Consider the following 25,135-nt stretch of genomic DNA (forward strand, 5'->3'; position numbering starts at 1 on the left):
CTTGATGAAGCTGCTCAAACTACCTGTGCAGCTCCTCTCGGCGAGACTCGGGTACAAACTTCTCCAGAAAGAGAACGGAGAACTATTGCCAAGAAAGGGGCGATGCGCCAACCGGCCTACGCCTCTCGTAAACCTCCCACCAACTAAGTGTAGCCCCGGAGAACTGGAAAGTAGTGAATGAGACCCCACTAGTCTCCAGAATACCTGCGGTCCGAAGCATCCTCTGACACTTATCCAAGAAACACTGTATATCCTCACCCTCGGCACCACTAAATGACAGAGGCTGGAGTCTACCAAACCTCTCCAATCTGCGCTGCTCGTCCTCTGGCATAACAGGAGCTACATAGTCCTGAGCAGCTGCAACCGGCTGGGTTGGAGGTGCCCCCGGTGTCTGAAGTCCCTGTATGACCTGCTCAGGTGTGCGAGCGGCGGGAGTCTGAGTGCCTCCCCCGGCCTGAGAAGTAGCTGCGGTCGTAGTAGTTGAGACCGCCTGAACCAGGCCAGTGCACACTGATGGAATCTGGGCTAGGGCCTCCTGAAGGACTGGGATAACAATAGGCACAGTCGGTGCCTGAGCGGTACTGCTGGAGCGTCCGCAACTGGGACCTGATCATGAAATGGGGCGGCTGGTGGATCTGCAGGTGCTGCCCTAGCTGCTATGCGAGCTACACTCCTGCCCCTACCACGGCCTCGACCGCATCCTCGGCCTCTAGTGGCCCCAACTGGTGGTACTAGTGGTCGTCCGTCCTGACCGGTAGCACGTGTCCTCACCATCTGTGAGAGAATTGAATAACAGAAGTTTAGTTACCCGAATCAAATATTCGCACGACAGGAATTCAAGAATGTGAAGTTTTTTCTAAAGGTTCTGCAGACTCTCGAAGATAAGTACAAACGTCTCCGTCCTGATCCGCAAGACTCTACTAAACCCGCTCATAATTCGTGAGACCTATGTAACCTAGGCTTTGATATCAACTTGTCATGACCCTAAAACCGCCCCGGTCTTGATGGCGCCTATCATGAACCTAGGCCAGCCAACACAAATCCCAAATCAAACCAATATTTCATAAAAAGACGTTTTAAGCTATTAATTAATAAAAATTCCATAACATGAGTCTAAATAACAAATGCGGAAAACAACACGAGCCCGACATCGGGGTGTAGCAAGTCACGAGCATCTACTAAGGTCTGTCTAAATACAACGAAGACAATCATAGTTTGGAAATAAAATACTAAACCAGTCTAAGGAAGATAAGAGGGAGAAGAGCAAGGCTACGATCGCCATGTAGCTACCTTGCCGACTTCGGGTATCCACGATGGATGATGGATTAGCGCTCACTATCACGTCCCAAAACTCCTGGATCTGCACACAAGGTGCAGGGAGTAATGTGAGTACGCCAACTCAGTAAGTAATAAAATTAACTGCAGGCTGAGCAGTAAGAAAACACATAAATCCACGTCGTAACACCACTGTAAGTATAGTATGTTTCCAAAACAGTAGAGAAATCAACTTATCTCGTTAAAATCCAATTTTAGTAAAAATATTTTGAAAATGTCTTCTAAGAATTTCAACAGAGATTCAATGAAGTTTAGAGTAAAATAATAAAAATCATAAATAGCCCCTCGGGCAAGTCATATACCATAAACCGCCCCTCGGGCATAATATCAATCAGGACCAGCCCCTCGGGCAACCTCATAATCACTCGTAATCATCCCCTCGGGCACAACATAAATCAGAATAGCCCCTCGGGCAACATCATATCACTCACTCTGGGTACCCGCGCTCACTGGGGGTGTACAGACTCCGGAGGGGCTCCTACATCCCAAGCGCTATCACAAGCCATCTCGTGGCATAATAAATCAGGCCCTCGGCCTCTCATATATCACAAAACAGTACAATATGCTGCGGAGCGCAGCCCGATCCCATGATATCCTCACAACACAGGCCCTCGGACTTACAGAGTCAGAAACCTCTCAAGCTACTCAGGCTAACAGTAAAAATAGGGTTATTGGTCAAAATATCATTTTATATAACAAACGGAGTAAATAAGACTGAGTTATGAAATCAGTAAAAGCATAGCATGACTGAGTACAGATATTAAAATCAAAACAGTGAGGAATAGTAGTAAAAAGCCCCTAAGGGTCCCGAACAGCTTGGCACGAGGCCCAAATATGGCATTCAGCCCAAAACATAGTAATACTTTCTAACATATGATAGTATCAAGTAGTTTCAGTCAAATATCCAACTTAATAGTTGCCACGGGACGGACCAAGTCACAATCCCCAACGGTGCACACCCTCACGCTCGTCATCTAGCGTGTGTGTCACCTCGAAATAGTGAAACAAAGTGAATTCCGGGGTTTCATATTCTCAGGGTCATTACTTACCTCAAACCGAACCAAACTCTAACCCGCGATGCCTTTGCCTCTCGACTCGGCCTCCAAATGCTCCGAATCTAACCCAAATCAGTATTACATCATTAATACACGCTAAAGGAACAAAGCCCGTGCAAAAATTATCAAATTACATAAAAAATCCCGAAATTGGCCAAACCCGACCCCCGGGCCCACGTCTTGGAATCCGACAAAAATCACAAAACCAGAATCCTTATTCTCTCACGAGTCCATACATACCAAATTTACCAAAATCTAACCCCTCAATCGCCCAATTTTAACTCTCAAGTTCCAAGCCCTAATTCCCCAATTTTCACCATTAAATCCCAAAAATTTCATGCTTAATCCACTAAAAATCACCATAGAATCGAGTTTTAGGTTCAAAAACATTACCTCAACATTTTCCCCTTGAATCCCTCTTCAAAGTCCCTCAAAAGCTTCAATCCCGACTTCAAAAATGGTGGAATGGGCAAAATTTCACGAAGGGGAACTTATATAATTTCTGCCCCAGGGATTCCGCACCTGCGGACAATTCCTCGCACCTACGGACTCGCTCCTGCGGTCCTAGGTGCGCACCTGCAAAAAATTCACTTAAAGGACCAGGACCGCATCTGCGCCGAGTCACCGCATCTGCGGTTCTTCTCCTGATGGCTAAATCATGCACCTGCGATCTCCATACCTCATCTGCGGCCTCGCACCTGCGGTCCCCATTCCGCAGGTGCGGAAATGAAGAAGCAGCAAAATCTGCAGCAACAACTCAAAGCCAAACTTTCCGACAACCACCCAAATCCATCCCGAGGCCCTCGGGACCTCAACCAAAAATTCCAACAAGTCACATATCACCATTCAAACATATTCCAACCTTCGGAACACTCAAAACAACATCAGAACACCAAATAACCCTCGGATTCAAGCCTAAGGATTTCCAAACTTCCGAATTCCGCAAACGATGCCAAACCTTATCAAACCTCATCCGAGTGATCTGAAATTTTGCACACACGTCAAAAATGACACAATAGACCAACTCCAATTTCCAGAATTCCATTCCGATCCCGATATCAAGATTTCCACTGCCGACCGAAAAACCCAAAATTTCCAGTTTTGCCAATTCAAGCCTAAATCTACCAAGGACCTCCAAATTACATTCCGAACACGCTCCTAAGTCCAAAATCACCTAAAGAAGCTATCCGAACCATCAGAATTCACATCCGAGATCTTCTACACATAAGTCAACATCCGGTTGACTTTTCTAACTTAAGCTTCCAAATAAGAGACTAAGTGTCTCATTCCTGTCCAAGACCTCTCCGAACATAGAACAACCAACACGATAGCTGAGCAACATAATAAGAAGCAGAAATAGGGAAAACGGGGTTGTAACTCATGAAACGACCGGCCGGGTCGTTACAAGAAAGTGGATGAGCTGGTGTGTGCACTATCTTTAGAGTAGAAGTGGATGGGACTGATGCTGATGGCCCGCAAGATGGAGGTGGAGGAATGGTGGTTGTACTGCTAGAAGGCCCGGATGTAGTGGCAGGCATGTCAGTTGAAGCTATAACTACCACCGAAGGCTCATCAGACTGGCCCACGGTAGTAGTTGGCTGACCCTTGTTCTTCGGGTTTCTTGGGTCCTTCAAAGAGTACCATGTGAAGGGATGCTTCGCCCGAACCTTTTCATCAAAAGCCTTTGACTCCACTCCCGCATCCGTAAGATACTCTGTGATAGTGTTTGGATATGGGTAGGAGCTCTTACCCTGCCTACCAACCAAAGACATATTGGCCGACATGATGGCACCCACATTGAATGGGTACCCGGCCATGATGGAGGCAACTAGAACTGCCCGTGGGACTGGGAGATTGTTTTCATTCCGGCTTGGATCTATTCGGATGCACACAAATTTTTGCCAATCTTTAGCTTCAAAGTTGAGGGTGTTCCGCTGAGTGGGAACCCCTGTTGTGATCCATGGTGGTGGTGGTCCTGGAGCTGCCAATATCTCCACTAGCCATGGGCGAGCTGCATCACCCAATGCAAACATCTCCAAATATTGTACCGGCTCCACATCCTCGAGCCCTAAATATGTGTTTAGTGAGGTCTGATCAAATCTGACTTTTAGGTTTCTCACTTTAGTCACCTTAGTCCCCTTCTTGGTATGCACCACATTGGCGTAGAATTCACGGACTAAGTACTCCTTGGCATCCACCATGCTTTGAGTGAACCATGTCCACCCTATTCTCTCCTGAATTGTCTTGCCACATTCCGGTTGTACCTATCCAAGTCCTTCAAAACAAATTGACGCTCAATTGCAAGCGATCTCTGAGGCCACCACTCTCAGAACCTATTGAATGCAGTGAGGCTCACAAATCTATCTTCTTAGACTTCTTTCTTCCTCGACCTCTCAAGGTCGGCAACTCGGGTATCTCCCCATCGACCGTCATCCGGAACATCATCATCATCATCAATTGTAACTGGTGCGGTGGGGGCATGTGAGGACGAGGGCTCTAAACCCTCGCTGTCATCTTCTGAACCCTCAGAAGAGCTAGCTGAGGTGGAAGGCTCATCTCTGAGCTAGAATCTACCCGGAAACTGCCTTGGCTGAGACTGTGCATCGGGCTGCTCTTGCACTGAATTTCCCTCTGATGCTTCCCTAGACAAGACATATGAGCTGGATTCAGCAAGCTCCGGGGCTCTCCGGCTGTCGCCTTTTTGTTTATAACTTTTTGGACGAAGATTGATAGGTTACTCTTGCCTCGGCCTCGGGAGGATTCACCCATCCCATTAGATGTATCACCTCTTCCCCTTGATCTAACCATTGTTTGTAATATATAGCAAAAGGAATTAGTTATAGTTTAAACTCAGAGTATCATACAATTGCACACAGTTGTAGATGAAAACCAGATGCAGAGTACAGAAGTGCGGTCTGCACATTTTTGAGTTCGGCCGCAGATGGGAATGTGCAGACCACACAACATTGAAGGGGGCACAGTGGTAATTCTTGGTCCGCACAATTTAAAGTGCGACCACACAATTGAAAAGCAGACCGCACAATTTTGAGTGCAGTCGCATAATTCAGCTTCAAAAATGCAACTCTCTGATAACAGAGAATTGGTCGATCTACGGCCGCACACACTTTTTTGCGGCCGCACACACTTTTCTGCGGCCGCACTTCAATTTCTGCAGACCATACAGTTTCAAGTGCGGTCCGCACAATCAATTCACATAAAATTCCCTAGACTAGCCATCTACGGACCGCACAATTTCTTGTGCGGCCGCACAATTCAAACACAAAACGGGCAGATCTTAGGGTTCCTAATTTTGAACACAATTTTGACATGGTCATAGCAAGTAATCATGATAAATAGTTCACTCATTCCCCAGATAGCAACTAGGAAGTTACCCACACAGATTTAAGCTCACACGATGATGATTTTGACATTAGCCTAAAAATTCCTAAACTAATTATGAACATAAATTAAGAAAATTGAAAATTGAAAAATGAATTGAACATACCAGTGATGTAATGATGCTAAGGAAGAATCAAAGATGAAGATTTGAGTGCCAGATGCTTGGATTAGTTAAGTGCACTATTTTTGCCCTTGTATTTAATCTCAGAGTTCGTAAAGTTTCAACAGTTGTGAGGAGGCCACTATTTATACTTAACGAGTTAGGTAAGGGTTTCAGAGTAGAGTGCATCCGCACAATTTCATGTGCGGTCCGCACTCCTTTACCAGGTACACATTTTCCTTTTGATGATCTGCGGTCCAAACAATCCTGAGTGCGGCCGCAAATTATAGTGCGGACCGTACAATTCCTTGTGCAGCCGCACTTTGGCCATTTCTCTGACTGGCGAACTTCAGAAAGTGTGCACTTTTGGATTTCCAGTTGTGTGGTCCGCACAAGAATTGTGCGGCCACAGATCTCTTTCTGCTGTGGCACTCAAATTTGTGTAGTCCGCACTATTTCCATACTTAGCCAATTTTTTCTGAGCACAATCCTTGCAAAGCACACTCATTCCTGCAACACACTTCAAAACCAGTCAGCACAAAACAAGGCCTATCCTAAAAAGAAGAAAAAGAAAGACACATGGGTTGCTTCCCAAGAAGCGTCTGATTTAACGTTGCGGCACGACGCAGATTACCATCATCACTTGAAATGAAAAACCGCCACGACGTGGCCATCATCAACTTTTCCCAAATAATGCTTCACCTAGTGACCATTAACTCTAAACACTTCATCATTTTTATTTTTCAAGTCACACTCACAACCTCAAACGGGCCACTCCACTTAGACTTAAACTTTCCTGGAAACATCCGTAACCGAGAATTGAACAATAACACAAGATCAACTTCTTTGAACTCCTTGTTCCGAATGTACTTGTCATGGAGTACTTCATCTTCTCCTTGTATAAGGACGAACTTGTATATGCATTGTACCGGAGCTCATCTAGCTCATTCGATTGTGCCAGCCTTAAGTTGGCGGCGACATCCCACTCAAGATTCAACTTCTTCAAAGCCCACATGGCCTTATGCTCAAGTTCCATCGGAAGATGACAAGCCTTCCCAAAAACCAACCGGTATGGAGACATTCCAATCGGTTTTTTGTAAGCCGTCCTACAAGCCCATAGAGCATCATCAAGTTTCTTTGACCAATCCATCCGGTTAGCATTCACTGCTTTATACAAAATACTATTTATCTCTCAGTTGTAGACTTCCACTTGAACACTTGCTTGAGGGTGATAGGGGGTCGTGACTTTATGAGTGACACCATACTTGGAGAGTAAGGTATCGAAAGCTTTGTTGCAAAAATGTGATCCCCCATCACTTATGATAGCCTTTGGAGTACCAAATCTTGTAAAGATGTTCTTCTTCAAAAACTCCACTACACTTCTCGCTTAATTGTTGGTCAAAGTAACGGCCTCAACCCATTTGGATACATAATCAACCGCAACCAAGATGTAGGTGTTTCCACAAGAACTCACAAACGGACCCATGAAGTCAATGCCCCACACATCGAAAATATCTATCTACAAAATGGCGGTGAGGGGCATTTCATTTTTCTTTGAGATTCCACCAGCCCTTTGACATTCATCACAATGCTTGACAAGCTCACTTACATCCTTGTAGAGAGTGGGCTAATAGAAACCGCAACTCAACACCTTGGCCACAATTCTTGCTCCACCATGGTGACCACCATAAGGCGAAGAATGACAAGCCGCAAGAATTTTCTTTTGTTCCTACTCCAGTACACATCTTCTAATCACTCCATCCGTACAAATCTGGAAAAGGTACGGTTCATCCCAATAGTAGTCTTGACAATCCCGTTTGAGCTTCTTCCTTTGGTTTGAATAGAACTCAATCGGAATGATACCAATCACAAGATAATTTGCCAAATCCGCGAACCAAGACACCTCCTTCATAGAAATAGCCAAAACTTTCTCATCGGGGAAGGAGTCAATGATTACAAGGCCATCATGCGGCCTCCCCTCCTCCTCCAAACGAGACAAGTGGTGCGCCACTTGGTTTTCACTCCCTTTCCGATCTTGGATATCAATATAAAACTCTTGCAACAAAAGTACCCATCTCATCAAACGGGCGTTGGAATCTTTCTTGATCATGAGATAACGAAGTGCCGCATGATCCATATGAATAATCACTTTTGGACCCATCAAGTATGGGCGAAACTTTTCAACAACAAACACAATGGCAAGAAGCTTTTTTTCTATAATGGTGTTGACTTGGGCACTATTCATGGTCTTGCTCGCATAATAGACCGGATGAAAGATCTTGTTGATGCGTTTCCCCAAAATAGCATCTACCGCTACATCACTTGCATCGCACATGAGCTCAAAAGGAACACTCCAATTTGGAGCGGTAATGATGGGAGTAGTAGTCAACTTGAGCTTTAGAAACTCAAAGTCTCTCATGAAATCATCATTGAAATGAAACTTGCCATCTTTCTCCAAAAGCTTGCACAACGGGTTTACCACTTTGGAGAAGTCCTTGATGAATAGGCGGTAAATCCCGTGTGGCCTAAGAAACTCCGCACGCCTTTGACCGAAGTTGGAGGTGGAAGTTTAGAAATCACCTCTATCTTTGCCTTGTCGACTTCAATCCCATTCTTTGAGATCTTGTGGCCAAGGACAATGCCTTCCTCAACCATGAAATGACATATCTCCGAATTGAGCACCAAGTTTGTTTATTCACATCTTGCCAGCACTGTGTCCAAATTTGCTAGACAATCATCAAAAGAATCCTCGACCACCGAAAAGTTATCAATGAAGACTTCTAGGAAATCCTCCACCATGTCCGTGAAGATAGCCATCATACACCTTCGAAAAGTCGTCGGTGCATTGCACAACCCAAATGGCATCTGAGAGAATGCGAAAGTACCACAAGGACATGTGAAAGTTGTTTTCTCTTGATCCTCCAGAGCAATAAGAATTTGATTGTAGCCGGAATACCCATCAAGGAAACAATAGAAAGCACAACCGACCAATCTATCAAGCATTTGATCTAGGAAGGGAAGTGGGAAATGATCCTTCCTTGTGGCTTTGTTGAGCTTGCAATAGTCCATACACACTCTTCACCCGATCACCATTCTTGTAGGAATCAACTCATTCTTGTCATTGGTGACCACCGTCATGATCCCTTTCTTTGGGACAGATTGAACCGGAGAAGTCCACGAACTATTAGAGATGGGGTACACAACCCCGGCACCAACCACTTGATGACCTCCTTTTTGACAACCTCTTGCATGGATTCATTGAGTCTCCTTTGATGTTCAATAGATGGTTTGGCACCTTTCTCTAAGTTGATCTTGCGCATGCAAAATGCGGGGCTTATTCCCCGAATATTCGCCAAAGTCCATCCAATAGCCTTCTTCCTCTTTTATAGTACCGCCAATGTGGAATCTACCTGCAGGTTAGTCAAACAAGAGGAAAGAATAACCGGTAAAGTAGAATAAGGGCCAAGAAATTTATACTGAAGATGTGGAGGTAATGGCTTCAACTCCAAGATGGGAAGCTCCTCAATTGAAGGCTTTATTGGAGGAGTGGTTCTATTTTCAATATCCAAGGACAATTTGCGGGGCTCATAAGACCACGACCCCATTCCTTGCAAAGCGTTCACACATTCCACGTAACCCTCCATTTCCTCATCATCACAACTGAGCAAAACAACCTCCAAAGTATCATCCACATTCATCACGACACTTGTTTCATCAATAATCACATCAGTTACCAAGTCCACGAAAGAGCACACCTCATTGCTATTGGGTTGCCTCATAGACTTACACACATAGAAAATCACCTTCTCATCACCAACCCAGAAAGTAAGTTCTCCGGCTTAAACATCAACTAGAGCCTTCCCCGTAGCAAGAAAATGTCTCCCAAGAATAACCGGTACCTCATAGTCAACCTCACAATCAAGAATAACAAAATCTGACGGGAGAATGAATTTATCAACACGAACAAACACATCTCATAGATGTGGGTCTTGGTTGTCCAATTCCTAAAGTCTTGAAAACCGGATAGGGCATCAAGTTGATACTTGCCCCAAGATCACAAACAGCTTTAGCAAAGTCGGCACTTCCAATGGTACAAGAGATTGTGAAAGCGCCGGGATCTTCCATTTTAGTAGCCATTGAGTGCACAATTGCACTCACTTGATGAGTCACCTTTATAGTTTCACAATTCATCGATTTCTTCTTTGACACCAAGTCCTTCATGAACTTTGTATAACCGGGCATTTGCTCCAAAGCATTAACCAATGTCATGTTGATAGATAGACTTTTCATCATGTCAATGAACTTTTTGAATTGGTTCTCGCCATTTTTCTTGGCAAGCCTTTGATGGTATGGAGGAGGAGGCTTAGGCATGGGAGCCTTAGCCTTTGGCACTACTGATTCTGGTATGTCAATAATGTGTTCCCTAGACGGGTTCACTTCCTCATGAGTCTCCTCCACATTTTAATCAATGTCAATCCTCACTTCATTATTTGCTTGCACTTTATTGTTCGGGATCTCATCTTCTTGTACCACTTGCTCATCATTCACAATTTTCCTTTGGTTAGAGGTGGTTGCATCGCCACCTTTTCCACTCGTTGTAGTAACGGCCATGGCATGTCCCGTGTTGTTTCCACCCTTTGGGTTCACCACCGCGTCACTTGGTAGTGTCCCCTTAGAGATGAGTGTTAAAATCTTGCGAGATTTGACCCTATTGAACTTCCAAATTGCGAATTGAAGTGTTTGACTAACAGGTTGTACACTTTCAAGCTTGTTTTGTTGGTCAGGGTGTATTATAGCTATTGTTACACCCCGCAATGTTACGTCGATATTACGTCCCGAAGTATTATATTACGATGATGTTACGCCTTGCAGTACTACATTACGATGATGTTACGCTTCGCAGTATTAAATTATGACGATGTTGCACCCTATAGTATTGTACGTTAAATTTGTCGTAAGGTAATTGACATCAGTCCAAGGAAAAGATTATTTGGATATTATAAGGATTATGCTATTTCAAACAAGTGATGAGTAAATTCGTGAAGGTAAGAGGGGAATCAAGTCAAAGAAAATGAATTTTCGTCCAAGTTTGGCATGTTGGAATAAAATTCGGGCCGAGCGTTAATACCCGATATTTATGGACTAGTACCATACAAGGTACCATATGACCATGATAGTAGGATGTATAAAGTGTATTAAAAATAAGTAGAATTTTAAGTAATTTGAGACAATTCTTAATTATGCGGGTAATTGGTTAATTACCGGATAGCGGGATATTAACTAATTAAATTAACTGATTATTGGATAAGATCAAAATCCCACGTGGCAGCAAGTCACTACACCAGTTGTATGTCTCTTAGTCATAATTCATGACTAAGAGTCATTTTACCACATCTCAGCCAAACGAGTAGGACATCTACCCCTTATTTCAACTTTCACTTACAAATTATTTTGAAAATCAAGCCCACTATTTCAGAAGATCAATACCCTCACAATCTAATCTAAAATCATATTACAACCATCGAAATATCTCAAGTCCTATCACCTTTTGTTTTTAGCATCTGTCATAGAAGCTATAAACGTAAAACAACATACTTAAATAGGTGGCAACCTCATTTGTTACATACAAGATATTTGCCTTCTAACATTTTCAATACAAAATGAGATTCCTATAAGTTTCAACAATTCCAACGAAAATTATTTACACATTAGATACGTGAGATTTTGTGATTCTAAGGGAATATGGTGCAACCTTTTCCAAGAATATCACACGTATTTTTTCGTACTCTAGGTATGTTAAGGCTATCCCTTCTTTCTTTTTAGTGGACAATAAGCCTTTGGTTTTCTTTATGCCACGATTCTTTCCAAAGGTAGTTTTTGTGTAAACTGGGTGACTCTTCCCAACGGTGGATGGCGTGACAACCTTCTTGAGGGATTGAGTCCGTCTTTGGTGTCTAGGTAGTAATAGTAGTAATAATTAATAAAAAGACCTGATTAAGTCAAACTCAAAGAGTCAAACATGCTTCATTTGGCACCAATACATTTCACTACGTGCTTATGGTTAGAGACAAGGATTTTTAAAAGAAAATAGCTCTAGTTAGTGACTTTGTGACTCTTGTATTGACTTTGATACCATTGAGTGGTCTAATTGGACCATAGTAATCTTCAATCGTGAATAAGGTCGTTGTGGGCCCTCGACTCTATCCTCTTTAACAATCTAGCTGAGTGAGGGTGATATGCTTGTTGCTAGTCCGAGTACTTGTGCGGAAGGTCTAGAACTTGCCCCGAATGTGTTTTAAGGCGAAATCGTAAGCTTTGCTTGGCATGAGGAGTTATTGTAGGCTTTCCTTGGCCCGTTTGAGTTTACTATTGCCTACCAATGATGTCATCCCTAGTCAACCCCTTCGATCCTTTAGCCTTTCTCCTTTGGAAACTATGTTACAAGCCTTTACCTGTTTTATAGTGACCTTCTCTTGGCACCCGAGCTTTCCTTAACACTCATGTGAAACAATTGGCTAAAAACGTAAGTTTGGGGGAGAGCAATGAAATTGAAAGAAGGTATTAAGGAACAAAAAGAGAAAAAGAGATGACAAGAAGGAAAGGCAAAGAAAAGAAAAGAACAAAAAACAAAGAATGCAAAAAGTGAATAAATGAAAGAGTTGAAGGGATTCAAAGAAAAAGGCAATGATCCCAAACATGGAGAAATATGAATGAAAAGGTCGATAAAAAGTGATGTTAAGTCTTTCTAGTCCCCCAAGGATAAGAAAATGCCTCAAGGAATCGATAAAGTGTCAGCCGAGAATTGAAAGATGGAGTGCTTAAGGAAGGCGTAACCACTTGTCCATATTGTATCAATCCCTAATCCAAAAGCCTTCAATTACATCCCGAAAGAAGTCCAACTTGATGTCGAGCCGAGTGAGGTACATTAGTGGTGATTTACATGAGGGGCATGTTTATGGTACCGGAAGCCGTACTTGTGACATTCTCTTGAGAGAGATGAGTGAACCTTTCATAAATTTGAATTGAGTGCTAAATTCTTAAGTTAGCTTGGCAAATGGAGAGTAGAGGAGGAGGAGTTTGGGATCCACCATGACCTACAAGATAGAGCAAAAGTCTTTGATGAGCTAAGTCAACCCTTGATGCTCGAATGTCACGTGAGCTGTATGTGCATAAATGTTTAACTTGTTGCCTTGTCAATAATGCATGAGTGGTGTGGGTAATTGTTGGTCCCAACTGAGGTGTGAATGATTCACCTGTGGCTGGCTATATGTCCTTTAACTTTTGGAGGTGGGAACCATTTTATTTGCTTGAGGACAAGCAAAGACTTAAGCTTGGGGGAGTTGATAAGTGGGGATTTTGACTACTTATTAGCGCCTTTTAGCTTTTGTTTTAGTCTAAAAGCGTTCAATTGTGTTCCCGAAAACTGATGAAATGTGCTCAATAGCAGGAATATTGGAAGGTGAACTCCCGAGATGAAATCCAACTCAAGAAGGAGTAATTTGAACTCAAAGACACATAAGGCACAGAAGCTCAGAAGTCGGACCGCAAAATATCATCTGCGGCCGTAGAGTATGAAAGAAAGGTTAGCGGAGAAAGGTGCTAAGTGCAGTCCGCACATGAATTGTGCGGCCGAAAATGAAGGCTAGGACCAAAAGTTCAGAGAATGTGCATTCCAAGTCCCCCAGAAGTGCGGACCGCACAAGAATTGTGTGGTCGTAGAAGAAGAGCTATGCGGCTACAGATGTAGAAGTGCGGACCGTAGAAGAGCAACATGTGGCCGCTGTTACAATTGTGCGGACCCTAGAAAGAGTGCATAGCGGCTGCATATCAGAATTATGCGGCCGCAGACTCCCAATCCTGACAAGTTAAAGAATTCTGCGGACCGCACATGGAATTATGCGGCCGCAGAACCTCCCAAGGGACATTTTTTTCGAAATTTCCAGCCTTGTACAAATAGACATGTTTCACATTTTTAGGTCAACTTTTGACATCAACAGCTACAGTAACCGTTTCTCTTTACTTCTTTTTGTAGTTTTTCATCTTTTGGGTTATTTTAACATAGATTTTATCATTTTGAATTTGCACTATGAGTTTAATCAGCATCTCTTCTTCTATTTCTTCAATTTCAAGCATGAATAGCTAGACTTTTACTTGGGTTGTGACCCAACCCGAGTGTGTAAACCTTATGGGTGTTTGATTTAGTGCTTATTTATGGTTGGGTGTTTATTATTTGCCTTGTTCATGCTTTACTTTATGGAATTAATGGTGGCAAATATTAGTACATTCCTATTTGACTTAGTCTCGACTTGAGAAAGAGAGACTTAGTCTAGGAAAGCTTGGCTAACAAGAAATTGGGTCAATTAAGAGATTGATAATCCCGATTAAAGGGTTCAACCTAGAGATAGTAATAAACCGACTTGAGCTTTTATCAACCGTTTTGTGCAATACCCATTTGGACTTGATAAAGCCAAATTAGGCAAAATCACTCTTTGACCGAGAGGTATTGAGTGGGTAATTGAATGTTGATAGCTATAATACACCCCGACCAACAAAACAAGCATTAAGGTTTATAACCCATTAGGTAAACACCTAGGTGATGATCATAGCCCTAGGTTTTTTACAAACCTTGAAAAACAACAAAAATAATTTCCTAGTTAATTTCTTAATATTGCAACATTAGTATAAATAGATCTATAAACAACCTAAATTTGTGGAAGTGTAAATTGAGATAGTTCAAGCTCATACGCTACAATATATACCCCTAACTCCCATTCATAGCTCCATATGGAAAATCGATCCCGACTCCTTGTTGGGTATTACTATTGCAATCGACCGTTTCATAACCTTGAATAGAGGTGTGACTTGGACGAGATCAACTGGTCACTATAAAAGTGAATGCACTGCAAAAAAAAAAGAAGGAAAGTCAAGAGAACAAAGATTTTGGTCAAGGGAAAAATAGGCTGCCAAGTTGGGCTAAAAAGAATTTGATTCCTCCTTTTGCCTATAGAAAGGGACCCAAACTAGTTTGGGTTCCTAAGACTAACCCCTGATTTCCTTTTGCAGGACCTAGTGAAGGGAAACAGCCAAATATGGTACATGGATAGTAGCTTCTCAAAGCATATGACATGAAGCAAGAACTAGTTTCTTTCACTTGAGGACCTTAAAGGAGGTAATGTCTCCTCTGGAAATAGGAAGAAAGGTGAGATAATTGGGGTTGGAAAGGTAAGTATGACTAATTTTTACTCTATTGAGAATGTCTACTTGATATATGAACACAAGTACAGTCTAATAAATGTATCACAATTGTGTGACAGAGGTAACATGGTAGCATTCACCTCTACAAAATGCTTTATGATTAATCTTACCACTGACAAGATAGTTTTGCAGGGAAAAAAGTGAACAACATATATGTTGTGGATCTGTCCACACTTTCAGATAATGAACTCACTTGCTTAAGTGTGTTGGATAATGATCCCCTCCTTTGGCATAAAAGACTTGGACATGCCAGTCTAAGCTAACTCAACAAACTAGTCTCTAAGGACTTGATGATAGGGCTGCCTAACATTAAGTTCAAGGAAGATAAAGTTTGTGAGGCTTGTGCAAGGGGGAAGCAGGTAAGATCCTTTTTCAAAAGCAAGAAAATGGTAAGCACTACCAGGACGATGGAACTGCTCCATATAGATCTTTGTGGACCAATGAGAACATTAAGCAGAGGTGATAAGAGATATGTTATGGTGCTTATTGATGATTACTCTTTGTTTACTTGGACATTGATTTTAACATCTAAAGATGAAGCATTTGACATGTTCACCTCTTTTGTTAGAAAAACTAAAAAACAACTAGGTAATCAACTTGCATCAATTAGGTCTGATCATGGTATTGAATTTGAGAATGCTAAATTTGCTGAATTTTGTGATGAGCATGGCATAAATCATAATTATTCTTCTCCTAGGACTCCACAACAAAATGGAGTAGTTGAAAGAAAGAATAGGACATTGGAAGAAATGGCTAGGACTGTGCTTTTTCTAGTAAACTGCCCCATAGCTTCTGAGCAGAAGCTGTGAACACTGCATGCTACATCATAAATAGGTGCGTGACTAGACCTCTTGTGGAGAAGACTCCTTATAAGTTACTTAAAGGGAGAAAGCCAATTATATCCCAGCTTAGGGCATTTAGATGCAAGTTCTTTGTGCACTTAATGGTAAAGACTCCCTAGGTAAGTTTGATCCCAGAGTGATGAGGGAGTATTCTTGGGATATTCTTCACATAGTAAAGCTTATAAGAGTTATAATAAAAGAACTATATGTGTAGAAGAAAGTGTACATGTGGTTTTTGACGAAACTAACATTCTTTCTAAGAGGCAGGAACACGATGGTGAAGCAATTGGGATGGTAAGAAACTCAAATGTATATATATATATATATATATATATATATATATATATATATATGTGTGTGTGTGTGTGTGTGTGTGTGTGTGTGTGTGTATGTGTGTGTGTGTGTGTGTGCATGTGTGTAGCCCAAACGGAAGCTGCACTAGAGGAAGGAACAGGTGATGAAACAGATCCTTCCACCCAGGGCAACCTAACAGGGGGAATTGAACAAAGAGGAACTGGTCCTCAAACCTCGAGGGAACCTGTCCATGAACTTATTTCTCAGCAACAAAACATTGAAGGAACATCTATGGAAAACCAGCTAATTGTGAAACCTTACAAGTATCAAACTTCTCATCTCATTGAGAATATAATTACTGATCCAACCTTTGGAATCAAAACCAGATCTTCTTTGAAGAATCTTTGTGTTTTTGATGCTTTTTTTATCTGTTATTGAACCTAAAAATGTTGCTGAGTTTTTGCAGGATGCTAACTGGGTGAATGCAATGCAAGATTAACTCAACCATTGAGAAAAGTCAAGTTTGGCATCTGGTACCAAGACCCAAGGACATATCAGTAATTAGCACAAAATGGGTCTATAGAAACAAACTTGACGAAGATGGAACAGTTACAATGAACAAGGCAAGATTGGTGGTTCAAGGATATAGTCAAGAGGAGGGCATAGACTATAATGAGACTTTTGCTCCAGTTGCAAGATTGGAAGCAATTAGACTTCTTATAGACTTTGCTGCTTACATGTAATTCACTCTCCATCAGATGGATGTCAAGAGTGCCTTCCTCAATGGCTATTTAAAGGAAGAAGTGTTTGTCAAGAAACCTCCGGGCTTTCAAAGCAAGGAATGTCCTGATCATTGATGATGTGTACAAGCTTGACAAGGTACTTTATGGGCTCAAGCAGGCTCCAAGAGAATGGCATGAAAGATTGTCAAAATTCTTGCTTGAGCATGGCTACAAGAGAGGTAAAATTGATAATGCTTTGTTCTTGAAAGAAAAAGGTAAAGATCTCTTGGTAGTTGAGATATATGTTGATGATATAATCTTTGGAGCAACTACTGATAAGCTAAGTAAAGAATTTTTGAAACTAATGGGGAATGAATTTGAAATGAGTATGATGGGTGAGCTTAATTTATTTTTAGGCTTACAAATTCAACAAAATTCAAGTGGAACAATGATCCATCAGCAAAAGTATGTTAAATAGTTGCTTAAAAGGTTTAAAATGGAAGACTCCAAAGAAATTGACACACCTATAGCAACAGCCACAAAATTGGATATAGATGAACCTGGTTCATGTATTGATCAGAAGTTGTATAGGGGAATGATTGGCTATTTGTTGTATCTCACTACTAATAGACCTGACATTATTTTCGGTATAGGCCTTTGTGCTAGATTTCAGGCAAATCCAAAGGAGTCTCACTTGACTGTTGTTAAGAAGATCTTGAGATACCTAAAAGTCACCAGTAACCTATGTCTATGGTATCCAAAAGGTAGCAATTTCAACTTAGTGGGATATGCTGATGTTGTTTATGCAGGATTTCTTGTGGATAGAAAGAGCACCTCAGGTATGGCACACTTTCTCGGCTCATGTCTTGTGTCTTGGGCCACCAAAAAGCAAAAGTATATGGCCTTGTCTACTGCTGAAACTGAGTATGTTGTCGTTGCCTCATGTTATGCTCAATTATTATGGATCAAACATCAATTAATGAAATCTGGAATTGATGTAGATTGTATCCCCATCTTTTGTGATATCACCAGTGCAATTAGTATGACCAAGAACCTGGTTCATCACAAAAGAACTAAGCACTTAGATGTTAGGCATCGCTTTTTGAGGGACAACTATGAAAAGGGTTTTATCACTATGGAATTTTGTGCTACTGACAAGCAAATAGCTGATATCTTCACAAAAGCTCTAAGTAGAGATCACTTTGAAAGGAACAGGTTAGAATTAGGGATGATTAAGATCACCTAAAAAGAACCACTTCTAACTCAAAAATTTGTTAGACAATTTGTGAATTTTGTACATAACTAGATTAGATTCTGCTCAGTCTCATACTTTCACTTAGTTTACTCTTGTGCCAGGTGCTAAAATATTTTTTTAATTTCTAATAATATTATCTTTATTTTCTTGGAAAATTCATACTTACACAAGAGATTTTATCAGTGAAGAACCTGGTTCATCAAGATTACATGGTGCGTACTCTCCACTCTACATATTTTGAAATAATTATATTTGGATTATGATCAAAAGGAGAGTCCCATTTAATCCTAAACTTCCTTAAGCTTATCCGTTACAAAATGAACCAGTTTCATCCACAGAGAGTCCCAAAACGCAATAAGTGCTTAGATTCTAGGGAGAGTCCTCAACGTCTTTTCAAACTGACTCATAGTTTGATTAGACTTCTAAGATTTTGAAAAGCTGTCGTTACCCAATTAACTTCCCCTCCTTAAATTGATTTGGCCTTACCCATTTTTTCATTCTAAACTCTCCTGCTGTAAAAAATCTCTCTCTATGTTCATCTTTTCAACACTCACACTTTGTCTGCAACCATCAATGGCCAACCTCTTTGAAAATCCATCTTCACCACCCAAGGAAACTATACCCACACCATCTATCACACCTTCAACCACACCCACCTCAAGAAAGGAAGGTTCAAGATGATTGCTCGCAAGGTAGTCGCCGGAGGAGAACAAATCAAGAAAACTAATGAGCAGTTAAAAGCAAGTCGGGTCATTTAAGTCTGCAATTGAGGGGGAAGAAACTGTTTCATCTCAAACAGAGCAGGTAACATCTGGTCCTAAAATTACATCTGAGACAATTTCCGAGGTTGCTGAAAATCTGGAAAGTAGGTTTGTTTTGGTGGGAACTATGGCTGGGGTTGAAACCACTAAATTTGGAAAACTGGTGGTAAACATAAAAAGGAAAAAGAAAAAGAGAGTGAGGGTGCTCAAGGTGATGTGAGGGGAATGGGAAAAGAAGGAGTGGTGAATCTTCACCCACTCCTATTGGTTTGATTGAAGAAACAGGAGCTATGGTATTGTGGAGTGAGGAATCTGCTGGAGAGGAAGAAAGATTGAGAGAAAAAGGGGGTAGTGGGTCTGGAGATGCAAGTGCTGCTGAGGGGTTGGTAAGGTGTAGGAAGAGGTTCCAAGAACCTGTTCCATCTGTGAAGGAACCCCTCGAAGACCTATTGAAACGAGTGTCTGACAGTTACAATCCTAAACGGAAGAAGAGTTCAGGAGTTAAAATCCCTGGAACTGCTAGGGCAAATAAGAAGAGGAAGGATGCTTTTTCTATCTCTGTAAAGACTCCTCTTACAAGAGGAAGAGCTATAAGGAGTCAGAAGAAGCAGAGTGAGGCTGAACTGGAAAAAGCCTGTTACACCCCATGTTTTTTCGTATGTGAGAGTATGTCGTAAGTCAATTGATATAAGCTCAGAAATGAGATTATATCTGGAATCATATAAAGTAAGTTAATCATGTTACCTTGGAGGTTACAAATATTTAAGATCATGAATAACAAGTACCAAGGGGGTTGGAAAGCTTAGAAGCTAAACCAATTAAAGAAAATAAGTTCCGTCAAAAGTCGACAAGTTTGGAATGTTATAACATGTACTCTGGGGTGAGACTAGGGTTCTTAACATGATAAGGAGGTTATTTTATGAGTTATTTGAGTCGTATGATAGACATGTGCTACGTTTTGAAGTCAAGCAAGTTGTGGAACAAAAGTTGGCAAAGGTCATCACAAGTTACATCATAACGTGCTGCAATATTAGGTCAAATGTATCTTCTCAATATTCTTGGAATTAAGGGATTATCTACCTACCAAATTTTAGGTATACGATCCTAGTTTCCAAGGCATTAAACCGTTTGTCGATACAACATCGGAGTAGAGAGATATTCGCATTTTTGCGAGACTGCGCAAGCAGCTCCCATGGGACCCACTTAGGCGGTGCTCGACCTACTTCACTTTAAAAATGATTTGGACGCCTATTTTCTGCTCATTTTCGAGTCAACTTCATTTCCAAACTTCTCCTAACCCTTCTAAAAAGATACCATAAGGGGTTGAAGTGATTGCACCATATTTCAACATCAAAAGTTAGTTCTAGTGAAGAACAACACCTCTTTGAGGTTGTGTTGTCATTGAGGATAGGCTGAAATTTCAAGTTGTTGCTATTGGCTAAGATGAGTATAATAGCCTACTAATTATGCTTTAGCTTGCTTGTATGTTGGTTAAGTTGTTAGGATGATAAACTACAAGATAATACTTGGATTAGCTTAAGTCACTTCTATGGTGTTGTATTGCCATTGAGGGTTGTTGTAAGCTAAATATAATTTGGATTTTAACTTGAAGCTACTCTAGGAGGTATGTATATTGCGTTGTTTCATGTGCTTAAGATTATCTTGATGTTAATTAAGTTAAATGGATGGACTAGACATGAACTAGTGAATAAAGTTGCTAATTGAGGATAATTGGAGTTGTGGATTATTTTCTTTGTTATAAATATACGGTATAAAGCTGAAATCATTGATGAATGGCTTCATTATCATGTTAATGATACTTTTAAGTTAAAGTAATAAGTATATAAGGGGTGATATGGGTATAAAGATTCCAATCGGAGCTTGTCGTTCGTCGTGAAGTAATTATGACTTGTTGTTTCTATATGGTGTCTTGTTATTGATATTTATATGTTGCTGGATTTCTCTGGTTGTTATTGTTGGTATATGGTATTGGAGGAGTCCCTTGTTACAAGGAAGATGCTGCCCAAATTTACATAAACGAGCTACTAATTAAAGTTGCGGACTTAGCCTTTACTCAGCACTGGTTTTGAATCTCCTATGCTATGGTAGATTGAGTTGAGTTCTTTGGAGAATTGCTTGGAAGGGTGTTAAGGACTCAACGGAGTTAAGTTATGTTAAGGCTATCCCTTCTTTCCTTTTGGCATGATCCATATGATACAACAAAATGAGCAAACACGCAACTTTCATAAATGATTCTATTCTTAGAAGTACTAGGGTTGCTGATGTTCTTGATTCCCCATATGTCCTACTATCATATCGTCTGTTCATGGGTCTCATGACATTCCGAGAGATCTTATTGACTTACTTCATTATGCATCACATTCATTTATACATGTATATTTACCCATGACCAGATGGCGTTATATACGCATATAGTATATGTATATGGGGTATGGGAAAGGTTATGGCGTTATTTAGGCACCACCACCTGATCAGCTGATATACGTTGATGATTTTGCCCACAGAGGCCGAGATGGTATGATGAGATGCCCTTAGAGGCTTGATGATGTTATGTACGCATATACCTATGCATGATATGACATTTATATGCATATGCATGACATATAAATGTCATGATTCTCATAGCTATTCAGACTTACAGGTTGAGTTCTTTACTCCATATTTTTTTCATGTCTTTTATATACTGCTTTCATGCCTTACATACTCGGTACTTTATTTGTACTGACGTCCCTTTGGCCTGGGGATTCTGTGTTTCATGCCCGCATGTATCGATAGGTGTTGGTGCACTCCACTTGCTCCGAAGNTAGATGTTATGTAATGAATTTAAGTGATTTGAAGCTTTGAAGTCTGAGTAAAAGCTCAAGGAATTAAGCCGGGATCGTGTTCGGGGGTCAAATTTGATAATTAAGTACGAACGAAGACTTGAGGAGGCATATTGCGCACTATCTAGTAAAATAGATATAACTTTTTGCTCAGAACTCCATTTGGGCTCCACAATACATGGTTGGAAAGCTAACTCAAAGGGCTACAACTTTCATGTTTTACGTTTTTCCAAATTCCAAATGGAACAGGGTGAAAAACCGCGGTTGCACCGCGATCGCGGCAGAACCGCGGCAGAATGTACTTGCGGACAACTGAAGAATCAGAGAGTATGTTTGGCCGCGGTTTGACCGCGACCGCGGTGGGACCGCGGCAGGAAGCGAAAATTTCAGGGACTAAAGTGCAAAACATGGGATTTTAAGTCCTAAACCCTATATTAAACAAAGGAGGCCGGCCAAGAACAAGAGAGGACATATTTTGGACACAAATTAGATCTAAGGAGGCGAGGATGGAGACACTTAGGGCAAGAACACATTGGGAGCAAGGCGGAGAATACTTCTACGAGTTTTTCCTTCCTCTTCCTATTTTTCATTGTTGGTTATGACTTTTAGTATTGTAGTTTTACATACTATTATGAATAGCTAATTTGTTATCTAGAGTTTTGATAGAACCTTTTGTAGGATAAATTCTTGTTATGTTTTTATATAATTGAGCCATAGCTTTTCTCTATTTGTTCAACTACGTTTATATTGTGGTTGGTTGAAGAGCTCTCAATTAGCTGTGCCTATTTAGTATGCATAACTCGGGAGAGAGTGCATGTTTAGGTAATTGTTGAACAACACCACTCCCAAAGTATATGAGGGAGCAATAACCGAGGGTTTAAAGGCGGGATTAGGGATAACGAAGCCTTGGGTGCGATCTGAAGTGAGCTGTATTAAAAGCCAGCTAGCGTAGCTCGGGAGAGTGCGTCTAGTAAATTGTCGTAATTACTCGGGAGAGATTTACGGTAATAAGAGTGCCCATGATCGATAGAGAATACTTAGGCGAAGTTATAGAAAACATAGCGGGAAGGATTCCGACAATAGGGGAAATCATAACTCTACACCTCCTTAATCTTTTCTCTAACCCTCAGTGTCGTTAGTTGTTAATTTACTATTTTAATTTATTAGTTAAGTAGTTAAATACAAGAATCTTAATATCTATAGGTTAGGAATTGTTCAAGCTTGTCTTCTTGGTGATAGTGAACAGCTGTAGCTAAATCTTAGTTCTCTGTGGGATTCGACTCCGGACTTGTAAACGGGATTATATTTGCAGCGACCGCATTGTCCTTTTTATAAGGCATAGTTGGGCGTGATCAAAGTCCGGGCCAGGCCAAGTAGTTGCATAAGAATAAAGGTGGAAGTAGGGACGGCTAAGCATAGAAGTTAGGTTCGGTAAAACTCAAAAAATTTGGTTCAAATCTTATATTTATCTTATGAAATTTATTAAACGAAATTATTAATTTAGAATCAAGTAATATAAACGGACTACAATATCAAACCCATAAACTTCAATTTCTAGCTCCACCTTCGCTGCTAAGCGCTCAGACCCAGAATTCAGTGAAAATAATTAGTAATATCCAAAGAGCTTCTTTTACAAAATGAAAGATTGGTGCATATATAATTTATGTTATTATTACCAGAAAAAAATGGAAAAGATGAAACTTTGAAGTGTTAGTTTGTGAATCAGTTTTAGAAGATTCAAACTAAAATTTTGTCAAGTGAAAAATACTTTTCGATGTCATTTTCTGTGACATACAACATAAATACAAACTAATCTTGTGTCTGCAATAAACTCTAAACATACGAAGATTCTTTGGCCCACCCAAAAATTTATTAGGGAAAGAAATGAAGGCTATAGAAAAGCAAAATCAAATTAATTCAAGGCTCCACCATTATCTTTTTTCTATTGATTTAGTAAATCGTCATGGACTCCTCAAGATTACAATATAACAAATATTCTCTAAAAGAATCTCTATTTCTGCAGAAAAGGGGGAAAATAAAAAATAAATAACCTTCGTTAAGCTTTTGTTCTCTTTTTTTTCTTCTTCTTAAATTGGCCCCTAATAATCTTTGCTAAAATATAAATACTAAAAGGGGCCATATGGAATTTTTTTTCCACCTAAAAATCCCAAATGGAATCATGATGCTGTTGCATTTCATCCCACTCCTCAAACTCAACCATGTCTTCACCCAATACCATAGGATCGGTAAAAGAATACGAGGAACAAGTGTACTCTCTAACAGGATCTCGTAATAACAAAGCCCCAGCTAGCTCCATCCACATTTTAGGTGAGTCCAACGGCGACTCATTAATCGCCTGAATTTGACTCGACGATAGACCTACCCTCACCGGAACCACCGTGCCACCACCGCCACAGCCACCGCTCTCGGGTGGCTCCGGAGTTTGTCTTTTGAACCTCATTGCTGCTTCATGAGCTGCCATTTGCACATCTTCAGGCTTAGAACTTGAGGGTTTTGGAAAACTATCGGTTAATTCGGGGAAATTGAGTCTTGCTCTCTCGCCTTTTAGATGAAATGCAGCAACATCATAGGCTGCTGCAGCCATCTCCGGTGTCTCATAACTTCCTAGCCATATTCGTGTTTTCTTCCCCGGTTCGCGTATCTCCGACACCCATTTCCCCCATTTTCTCTTCCTTACTCCTCTATACATATGAATATTGCTTTTTTCTTGATGATCTTCCATTTTCCTAGCAAGGTTTTTTTTTTCTTTCTTGGTTGTTTTTTTAAGATGACAAGGTTATGGACATGGAAGTGAGGGTTGAGGGAGAGGAATATATAGTTGAATTGACGAGTAAGAAGGAATGGGCACTTAGTTATGAGGTGTGAAGTGAGTTTCCACGTAGTTGCATGAAAGTGGATTAAAGTTGTATGACAGAATGAAGCAAAAAATTTTAAAAAAATCGATTTTGGTGTTTCTCCACGTGTTTGAGTTGGAGGGCTTTGATTAACCAGTAGGATGACGCCACGTATAAATATACTTAAGGGGTTCATGTTTTATTTGTGATAGACCTCGCTGTCCTCGTACATATGGATTCTTAAAGTATTAATAACGTAATTAACATGTAATATTATCCATGAATTTTAAATTAGAATAAATCCGCGGTAGCTCAATTAGTAGAAAAAAATTTCTAGAGTAGATTCAAGAATAGCTTTTGGCGTTGACCACAAAGTTTATGAAGATATGCAGATTGTGTAGCTGAAATGTGTCATTTTA

At 40.8% G+C, this 25,135-nt stretch overlaps 1 protein-coding gene across 1 annotated transcript; it reads right to left on the bottom strand.

Moving 5' to 3' along the window:
• LOC109236228 (ethylene-responsive transcription factor ERF022-like) lies at window positions 23,791-24,640 on the bottom strand. Its single transcript, XM_019402423.1, has one exon. The coding sequence runs from the start codon at window positions 24,602-24,604 to the stop codon at window positions 24,020-24,022; it is 585 nt and encodes a 194-aa protein (XP_019257968.1). The 5' UTR covers window positions 24,605-24,640; the 3' UTR covers window positions 23,791-24,019.

This window comes from Nicotiana attenuata, chromosome 12 (assembly GCF_001879085.1).
Source record: "Nicotiana attenuata strain UT chromosome 12, NIATTr2, whole genome shotgun sequence".
Taxonomy (NCBI): Eukaryota; Viridiplantae; Streptophyta; class Magnoliopsida; order Solanales; family Solanaceae; genus Nicotiana; species Nicotiana attenuata.